Source organism: Chiloscyllium plagiosum, unplaced genomic scaffold (assembly GCF_037043375.1).
Source record: "Chiloscyllium plagiosum isolate Xiang-an unplaced genomic scaffold, Cpla_swu_hap1 HiC_scaffold_50, whole genome shotgun sequence".
Taxonomy (NCBI): domain Eukaryota; kingdom Metazoa; phylum Chordata; class Chondrichthyes; order Orectolobiformes; family Hemiscylliidae; genus Chiloscyllium; species Chiloscyllium plagiosum.
Genome location: NW_028270188.1, coordinates 49,271,734 through 49,281,650, shown reverse-complemented (window position 1 = coordinate 49,281,650; position 9,917 = coordinate 49,271,734). Strand labels below are relative to the sequence as shown.

Below are 9,917 nucleotides of genomic sequence, written 5' to 3'. Positions count from 1 at the left end.
CGAGCCATATCTGCTCTGAGTTGATTATATTGAATGCAGAATCAAGGAGATGAGTGGCCTCTTTCTGCTCCTAACTTGTATGTTAAGCTGTTGGCTAGGAGAATTCCCCATCTTCTTTTGTAATGCAGAATCTATGCTGAGGTTCCACCACTGAAGGAGTGCAACAGTGCCAGCAAAGACAAACTTTCAGGGTACGGCATTAACTGCTCAGGGCTCCACTAGTATTTCCTGCCAGCAGTTCACCTTCCCTCACCAGCAACTGTGATGCGATTCACTGGTGATTCATCTGGGCTGCTGCTATCTGATTGTGTTTCCTGCAGTGAACAATTACTGGGAGGTAACTGTTATATAGCGGCAGGGAATATGATATTAGGTTAGTAATCCGCGTGCCACTTGGATGAAGCATTGAACCCTTGGAACTTCTGATTATTTGATGTAGAAAAATCCAAAATGGAATGAGAGCACAGCTAGTGGATATGCGAATGAAGTGTTTGCATTAATATGAGGCAGCTCCCCGGATGCTGCCTGAACTGCTGTGCTCTTCCAGCACCACTAATGTCAAAATGGAACCAATGCCTTTCTGGGAACAATGGCACTAAAGGTAAAAGGAGTGGGCTAGGATCTGACCAAAGTGATGGGCAACGAATGGGTGTCCTCCTCCTATCCCTATTGATGTGATCCAAAATCTTGGAAGCCTAAGATTCCCTCTGCACGAGAAGCTGATTGGCCTTGCTGAGTATTTTTCTATATATTGTGTTGACCTAGACCTGTGTGTGTATGTGTGTGTGAGTGAGAGAGAGAGAGAGAAATTGTGTGTGTGTGAGTGTGTGTGTATGTGTGTGTGAGTGAGTGAGAGAGAGAAATTGTGTGTGTGTGAGTGTGTGTGTGTGAGTGAGAGAGAGAGAGAGAAATTGTGTGTGTGTGAGTGTGTGTGTGAGTGAGTGAGAGAGAGAAATTGTGTGTGTGTGAGTGTGTGTGTGTGAGTGAGAGAGAGAGAGAAATTGTGTGTGAGTGAGTGTGTGTGTGTGTGAGTGAGAGAGAGAGAGAAATTGTGTGTGTGTGAGTGTGTGTGTGTGTGAGTGAGAGAGAGAGAGAAATTGTGTGTGTGTGAGTGTGTGTGTGTGTGAGTGAGAGAGAGAGAGAGAAATTGTGTGTGAGTGAGTGTGTGTGTGTGTGAGTGAGAGAGAGAGAGAAATTGTGTGTGTGTGAGTGTGTGTGTGTGTGAGTGAGAGAGAGAGAGAAATTGTGTGTGTGTGAGTGTGTGTGTGTGTGTGAGTGAGAGAGAGAGAGAGAAATTGTGTGTGAGTGTGTGAGTGAGAGAGAGAGAGAAATTGAGTGTGTGTGAGTGTGTGTGTGTGTGTGAGTGTGAGAGAGAGAGAAATTGTGTGTGTGTGAGTGTGTGTGTATGTGTGTGTGAGTGAGAGAGAGAGAGAAATTGTGTGTGTGTGTGTGTATGTGTGTGTGAGTGAGAGAGAGAGAGAGAAATTGTGTGTGTGTGAGTGTGTGTGTGTGAGTGAGTGAGAGAGAGAGAGAGAGATTGTGTGTGTGTGAGTGTGTGTGTGTGAGTGAGAGAGAGAGAGAAATTGTGTGTGTGTGAGTGTGTGTGTATGTGTGTGTGAGTGAGAGAGAGAGAGAAATTGTGTGTGTGTGAGTGAGTGAGAGAGAGAGAAATTGTGTGTGTGTGAGTGTGTGTGTGTGAGTGAGAGAGAGAGAGAAATTGTGTGTGTGTGAGTGTGTGTGTATGTGTGTGTGAGTGAGAGAGAGAGAGAAATTGTGTGTGTGTGTGTGTATATGTGTGTGTGAGTGAGAGAGAGAGAGAAATTGTGTGTGTGTGAGTGTGTGTGTGTGAGTGAGAGAGAGAGAGAAATTGTGTGTGTGTGAGTGTGTGTATGTGTGTGTGAGTGAGAGAGAGAAATTGTGTGTGTGTGAGTGTGTGTGTGTGAGAGTGAGAGAGAGAAAGTGTGTGTGTTTGTGTGTGTATGTGTGAGAAAGAGAGAGAGAGAGAGAATGTGTGTGTGTGAGTGTGTGTTTGTGTGTGTGTGTGTGATAGAGAGAAAGAGTGTGTGTCAGAGAGAGAGTTTGTGTGTGTGTGTGTGTGTATGAGTTTGTGTGTGTGAGAGAGAGAGAAATTGTGTGTGTGTGAGTGTGTGTGTATGTGTGTGTGAGTGAGAGAGAGAGAGAAATTGTGTGTGTGTGTGTGTGAGTGAGAGAGAGAGAGAAATTGTGTGTGTGTGAGTGTGTGTGTGTGAGTGAGAGAGAGAGAGAAATTGTGTGTGTGTGAGTGTGTGTATGTGTGTGTGAGTGAGAGAGAGAAATTGTGTGTGTGTGAGTGTGTGTGTGAGAGAGTGAGAGAGAGAAAGTGTGTGTGTGTGAGTGTGTGTGTGAGAGTGAGAGAGAGAAAGTGTGTGTGTTTGTGTGTGTATGTGTGAGAAAGAGAGAGAGAGAGAGAATGTGTGTGTGTGAGTGTGTGTGTGTGTGATAGAGAGAAAGAGTGTGTGTCAGAGAGAGAGTTTGTGTGTGTGTGTGTGTGTATGAGTTTGTGTGTGTGAGATAGAGAGTTTGTGTGTGTGTGCCTGTGTGTGTGTGATTTTGTGTGTGTGTGTGTATGAGTTTGTGTGTGTGTGAGAGTGTGTGTGAGAGAGACAGAGAGAAAGAGTGTGTGTGTGTGAGAGAGTGTGTGTGCGAGTTTGTGTGTATGTGTGTGCAGGTTTGTGTATATGTGAGTGTGTGTGAGTTTGTGTGTGTGTGAGAGTTTGTGTGTGTGTGTGAGTGTGTGTGTATGTGAGTATGTGTGTGTGAGCGAGTGTGTGTGTATGTGAGTGTGAGTGAGAGTGTGTGTGTGAGTGAGAGTGTGTGTGTGTGTGTGAGTGTGAGTGAGTGTGTGTGTATATATACACACACGTTTGGGGGTGGGTGGAGAGTTTTTACTGTGTTAATGAGAAGCCCCAGAAGTGAATTTCCATGACACACTGGAAATAGCTGTGGGCAGCCACACAGCTGTACAGCTTGGAGACAGGCCCTTCGGCCCATCCAGTCCTTGCTGACCAGAATCCCAAACTAAACTCGTCTCACCTGCCTGCTCCCTGGCTCACATCCCTCCAAGCGTTTCGTGTATCTATCCGAATGTCTTTTAACCATTGTAACGTCCCCGGGAAGATCATTCCACACACACACACACACACACACCACCCTTTGTGTAAAAGACAAAATGTCCCTCGCATCTTTGCAAAAAATCTTTCTCCTCTTAGCTTAAAAACATGCCTCCTAGTCTTGAAATTCCAAACCCTAGGGTGAAAGCATCTGCCTTTCAACCCTTGATGATTTAATGAGGGTCACCTCTCAACTCCCACGCTCCAGTGAGAAGAAAGAATCCCAGCCTCTCCTTTATAACTCAAACTGGGGCAGCGTCCTGGTTAAACCTCTTCCGAATCCTCTCCCACTTGACCAGAGCAGGGACACCCGGTACTCCTCGAGCCCTGCAGCTCACCCAGTGGGCCAGCCGGACAGGAGACCCAGCTTGCCCGTTGGCTTTGATGGGCCCCCCCCCCGCATCCTGCAGCCTCGGGATTCAGCACCAAGGACAGTGGCAGCCCAGGGCTCCTGCCCCTTTGCCCATTGCCATGCCGCGTCCGGGTCTCCCGTTTCGGCTGCCGACCACCATCGGAGCCTGCCCTCTGGGCTCCCCGGCGAGATGTCAGCGAGCAAGCTGCTGGAGTGTAACGCCTTTCCTGCTCTGCTGCTGGCTCGGTGCTGGCGCGGCCGGTGAGTGCCCACCCCATTTCCTGGGCTTTTGGGCCATTTCAGTTCTCAGCGGCCAGCTCCCTCCCTCCCTCCCTCCCTCCCTTTCTCCCTCCCTTTCTCCCTCCCTTTCTCCCTCCCTTTCTCCCTCCCTTTCTCCCTCCCTTTCTCCCTCCCTTTCTCCCTCCCTTTCTCCCCAGCATTGGCGCTACTCTGCATAGCTCTGCGCTGCCAGAAGGAGACAGGAGTCAGGCAGAGGGCTCCAGCACTGCGCAATGAAACAGCACAGGGCCAGCCAGAGAGGGGCAGACAGAGGTCCTGGGGCAGCTAGAGGGGGGGGGGTCCAGGTGAGGGAACACTCCCCGGTTTGACCTGAATCAAGACAATGATTAAGGTCCAACAGCCTTCCCTCAGCACTGACCCTCCAACAGCCTTCCCTCAGCACTGACCCTCCGACAGGGCCCACTCCCTCAGCGCTGACCCTCCAACAGGGCCCACTCCCTCAGCGCTGACCCTCCGACAGGGCCCACTCCCTCAGCGCTGACCCTCCCACAGGGCCCACTCCCTCAGTGCTGACCCTCCGACAGGGCCCACTCCCTCAGCGCTGACCCTCCGACAGGGCCCACTCCCTCAGCGCTGACCCTCCAACAGGGTCCACTCCCTCAGCGCTGACCCTCCGACAGGGCCCACTCCCTCAGCGCTGACCCTCCAACAGGGTCCACTCCCTCAGCGCTGACCCTCCGACAGGGCCCACTCCCTCAGCACTGACCCTCCGACAGGGCCCACTCCCTGAGCGCTGACCCTCTGACAGGGCCCACTCGTTCAGTGCTGACCCTCCCACAGGGCCCACTCCCTCAGCACTGAACCTCCGACAGTGCCCACTCCCTCAGCACTGACCCTCCAACAGTACAACACTCCCTCAGCACTGACCCTCCCACAGTGCCCACTCCCTCAGCACTGACCCTCCGACAGAGCCCACTCCCTCAGCACTGACCCTCCGACAGTGCCCACTCCCTCAGTGCTGACCCTCCGACAGTGCCCACTCCCTCAGCACTGACCCTCCGACAGTGCCCACTCCCTCAGCACTGACCCTCTGACAGGGCCCACTCCCTCAGCGCTGACCCTCCAACAGGGCCCACTCCCTCAGCGCTGACCCTCCAACAGGGCCCACTCCCTCAGCACTGACCCTCCAACAGGGCCCACTCCCTCAGCGCTGCCCCTCCCACAGGGCCCACTCCCTCAGCGCTGACCCTCCAACAGGGCCCACTCCCTCAGCACTGACCCTCCGACAGTGCCCGCTCCCTCAGCGCTGACCCTCCAACAGCCTTCCCTCAGCGCTGACCCTCCAACAGTGCCCACTCCCTCAGCACTGACCCTCCCACAGGGCCCACTCCCTCAGCGCTGACCCTCCCACAGGGCCCACTCCCTCAGCGCTGACCCTCCGACAGGGCCCACTCCCTCAGCACTGACCCTCCCACAGGGCCCACTCCCTCAGCACTGACCCTCCAACAGGGCCCACTCCCTCAGCACTGACCCTCCCACAGCGCCGACTCCCTCAGCACTGACCCTCCAACAGGGCCCACTCCCTCAGCACTGACCCTCCCACAGGGCCCACTCCCTCAGCACTGACCCTCCAACAGGGCCCACTCCCTCAGCGCTGACCCTCCAACAGTGCCCACTCCCTCAGCACTGACCCTCCAACAGGGCCCACTCCCTCAGCACTGACCCTCCCACAGGGCCCACTCCCTCAGTGCTGACCCTCCGACAGGGCCCACTCCCTCAGTGCTGACCCTCCGACAGTGCCCACTCCCTCAGTGCTGACCCTCCGACAGGGCCCACTCCCTCAGCACTGACCCTCCAACAGCCTTCCCTCAGCGCTGACCCTCCAACAGTGCCCACTCCCTCAGCACTGACCCTCTGACAGGGCCCACTCCCTCAGTGCTGACCCTCCCACAGGGCCCACTCCCTCAGCACTGAACCTCCGACAGTGCCCACTCCCTCAGTGCTGACCCTCCGACAGGGCCCACTCCCTCAGCACTGACCCTCCGACAGTGCCCACTCCCTCAGCACTGACCCTCCAACAGTGCCCACTCCCTCAGCACTGACCCTCTCACAGGGCCCACTCCCTCAGCGCTGACCCTCCGACAGGGCCCACTCCCTCAGCGCTGACCCTCCCACAGGGCCCACTCCCTCAGCACTGACCCTCCAACAGTGCCCACTCCCTCAGCACTGACCCTCCCACAGGGCCCACTCCCTCAGCACTGACCCTCCGACAGTGCCCACTCCCTCAGCACTGACCCTCCCACAGGGCCCACTCCCTCAGCGCTGACCCTCCGACAGGGTCCACTCCCTCAGTGCTGACCCTCCGACAGGGTCCACTCCCTCAGCGCTGACCCTCCGACAGGGCCCACTCCCTCAGCGCTGACCCTCCAACAGGGTCCACTCCCTCAGCGCTGACCCTCCGACAGGGCCCACTCCCTCAGCACTGACCCTCCGACAGGGCCCACTCCCTGAGCGCTGACCCTCTGACAGGGCCCACTCGTTCAGTGCTGACCCTCCCACAGGGCCCACTCCCTCAGCACTGAACCTCCGACAGTGCCCACTCCCTCAGCACTGACCCTCCAACAGTACAACACTCCCTCAGCACTGACCCTCCCACAGTGCCCACTCCCTCAGCACTGACCCTCCGACAGAGCCCACTCCCTCAGCACTGACCCTCCGACAGTGCCCACTCCCTCAGTGCTGACCCTCCGACAGTGCCCACTCCCTCAGCACTGACCCTCCGACAGTGCCCACTCCCTCAGCACTGACCCTCCGACAGGGCCAACTCCCTCAGCACTGACCCTCTGACAGGGCCCACTCCCTCAGCACTGACCCTCTCACAGTGCCCACTCCCTCAGCACTGACCCTCCAACAGCCTTCCCTCAGCACTGACCCTCCCACAGTGTCCACTCCCTCAGCACTGACCCTCCCACAGAATACCACTCCCTCAGCACTGACCCTCCAACAGTGCCCACTCCCTCAGCACTGACCCTCCGACAGTGCCCACTCCCTCAGCACTGACCCTCCGACAGTGCCCACTCCCTCAGCACTGACCCTCCCACAGTGCCCACTCCCTCAGCACTGACCCTCTGACAGTGCCCACTCCCTCAGCACTGACCCTCTGACAGTGCCCACTCCCTCAGCACTGACCCTCCAGCAGTGCCCACTCCCTCAGCACTGACTCTCTGACAGTGCCCACTCCCTCAGCACTGACCCTCTGATAGTGCCCACTCCCTCAACGCTGACTCTCTGACAGTGCCCACTCCCTCAGCACTGACTCTCTGACAGTGCCCACTCCCTCAGCACTGACCCTCTGACAGTGCCGACTCCCTCAGCACTGACCCTCTGACAGTGCCCACTCCCTCAGCACTGACTCTTTGACAGTGCCCACTCCCTCAGCACTGACCCTCCGACAGTGCCCACTCCCTCAGCACTGACCCTCCAACAGTACCCACTCCCTCAGCACTGACCCTCCGACAGGGCCCACTCCCTCAGCACTGACCCTCCGACAGTGCCCACTCCCTCAGCACTGACCCTCCGACAGTGCCCACTCCCTCAGCGCTGACCCTCCGACAGTGCCCACTCCCTCAGCACTGACCCTCCAGCAGTACCCACTCCCTCAGCGCTGACCCTCCGACAGTGCCCACTCCCTCAGCACTGACCCTCCGACAGTGCCCGCTCCCTCAGCGCTGACCCTCCAGCAGTGACCATTCCCTCAGCACTGACCCTCCGACAGTGCCCGCCCCCTCAGCGCTGACCCTCCAGCAGTGACCATTCCCTCAGCACTGACCCTCCGACAGTGCCTGCTCCCTCAGCATTGACCCTCCAGCAGTGCCCACTCCCTCAGAACTGACCGTCCAGCAGTGACCATTCCCTCAGCACTGACCCTCCGACAGTGCCCACTCCCTCAGTACTGACCCTCCAACAGTGCCTGCTCCCTCAGCGCTAACCCTCCGACAGTGCCCACTCCCTCAGTACTGACCCTCCAACAGTGCCTGCTCCCTCAGCGCTAACCCTCCGACGGTGCCCGCTCCCTCAGCACTGATCCTCCGACAGTGCCCACTCCCTCAGTACTGACCCTCCGACAGTGCCCGCTCCCTCAGCACTGACCCTCCGACAGTGCCTGCTCCCTCAGCACTGACCCTCCGACAGTGCCCACTCCCTCAGTACTGACCCTCCAACAGTGCCTGCTCCCTCAGCGCTAACCCTCCGACAGTGCCCACTCCCTCAGTACTGACCCTCCAACAGTGCCTGCTCCCTCAGCGCTAACCCTCCGACGGTGCCCGCTCCCTCAGCGCTGACCCTCCGACAGTGCCCACTCCCTCAGCACAGACCCTCCAACAGTGCGGCACTCCCTCAGCACTGACTCTACGACAGTGCGGCACTCCCTCAGCGCTGACCCTCTGACAGTGCGGCACTCCCTCAGCGCTGACCTTGGCAGATATTGCGCGGAGGGAACAGTTGATGCTCTAGACGTTCCACAGTGTCCTGGACTCCTGGGACTGGGGGGGGGGGGGCGGGGGGGGGTGGTGGGCCTCTAGTCAAAACACGTCCTGCAACCTTTGAAAGGCAAAGATCAGTTTGTTGTCCTACCACACTGAGTGTGCTGTCAAACTGCGGCTTTCTGGCTGCTTTTAGAGTGGGTAGGAAGTCACTTTATACACAGCATGATCCCAAATGACCAATGCCTGAGAGAGGCCTGTTAACTGGGCACCACTGCCTGTGCTACTGTTGCACCATTGGCCTAACTGGAGCTCAGGTATTGTCTAAAGGACGGGTGCACGTTGCAAGGTCAGCATGTATTTGAAAAGTGGCTCAGAAACTCAGTAAGGGCTTGGAGGGTACTTTGAAATAATTGCCCTTTAGTGACTCCCCCTCCCACAGACTAATGGAGTGGGGCTGCAGGGCATGATGGGTCGTTTTGGCTTCTCGTCCCTGGCAGACGCCGTCCCTGCTGGATAAGGTGGCATTCATTGTGCAGCCACATGTGGCCAAATGTCCTGCTTCCCCTAGCTTTGAGAATTCATTCACTGGTAGGTGTTGGATATTTTTACTCTGTCATGGGGTGTGAGTGTTATTGCACTTTTTTTTTGCCCATCCCTAATTGCCCCTTGAGGTGGTGTGGTGATGGTGAGCTGCCTTCTTACACCCTGCAGCCCACGTGGAGGGGTTGCTGGGGTGGGATTCTGACCCAGCGACAGTGAAGAGACGGCGATATATTTCCAAATCAGGATGGTGAGTGTCTTAGAGGGGGACGTGCATGGGGGTGGTGTTCCCATGTATCTTCTGCCCTTGTTCTTGTCCTGATGAAGGGTCACTGGACCCGAAACATCAACTCTGATTTCCCGCCACAGATGCTGCCAGAGCTGCTGAGCTTTTCCAGCAATTTCCATTTCTGTTTCTGATTTACAGCGTCTGCATTTGGTTTTTCTTATTATGTATCTGCTGCCCTTGTTCTCCCAAGATGGAAGTGGTCTTGGGTTTTCGAGGTGCTGTCTAAGGAGCCTTGGTGGAATGCATCTTGTAGATAAAGTACACTACTGCTACTGAGTGATGGTGGTGGAGGGAGTGGATATGGTGCCCATCAATTGGGCTGCTTTGTCCTGGATGGTGTTGAGCTTCTTGAGTGTTGTTGGAGCTGCCCCCATCCAGGCAAGTGGGGACTGTTCCATCACACTCCTGACATTTGCCTTGTAGATGGTGGACAGGCTTTGGGGAGTCAGGAGGTGAGTTACTCTCTGCAGGATTCCCAGCCTCTGACCTGCTCTTGTAGCCACTGGGTGTACGTGACTGGGTCCCACTCAGTTTCAGCTCAGTGGACAGCCCACAGGCGAGGGGGGCAAAAGGGAAAGATTGTGTTTTTGTTTTGGTGAGCTGTGAATGAAGGTATCTACAACTACAAGTAAGGCAATTGTATTCATCCCAAGAGAGCTCCAGGCCGTGTTTGTTGTGGAAGACCGGACGGATTACCATGGAAACAAGATCCAATCAAAGCAGAATCACTTCTGTCTGCCATTCTAAACCAGCCTCTCAGTTTCCAGTGAGGCAATGAATGGGGACCAATCCAACAAGATGTGACAGAGAGACCTGGGCACGGAGCCAGAGATAAGGCAATTAATGAGGACATGCTCTCAGGA

The 9,917-nt window shown here is 56.0% G+C and overlaps 1 protein-coding gene across 3 annotated transcripts in view; it reads left to right on the top strand.

The window, feature by feature from the left end:
* The first annotated feature begins 435 nt into the window (after window positions 1-435).
* Window positions 436-9,917, top strand: part of LOC122544711 (neuronal acetylcholine receptor subunit beta-2-like) — a 105,841-nt gene continuing 96,359 nt past the window's right edge. The window contains exon 1 of one of the 3 annotated variants that reach the window (XM_087985087.1): window positions 436-601. In XM_087985087.1, coding sequence (XP_087841213.1) covers window positions 502-601 — 100 coding nt within the window. In that variant the 5' untranslated portion in view covers window positions 436-501. Of the gene's footprint in view, window positions 602-3,204; window positions 3,763-8,996; window positions 9,016-9,917 lie in introns of those variants that run through there. The other 2 variants (XM_087985086.1, XM_087985088.1) reach the window with 2 other exon arrangements.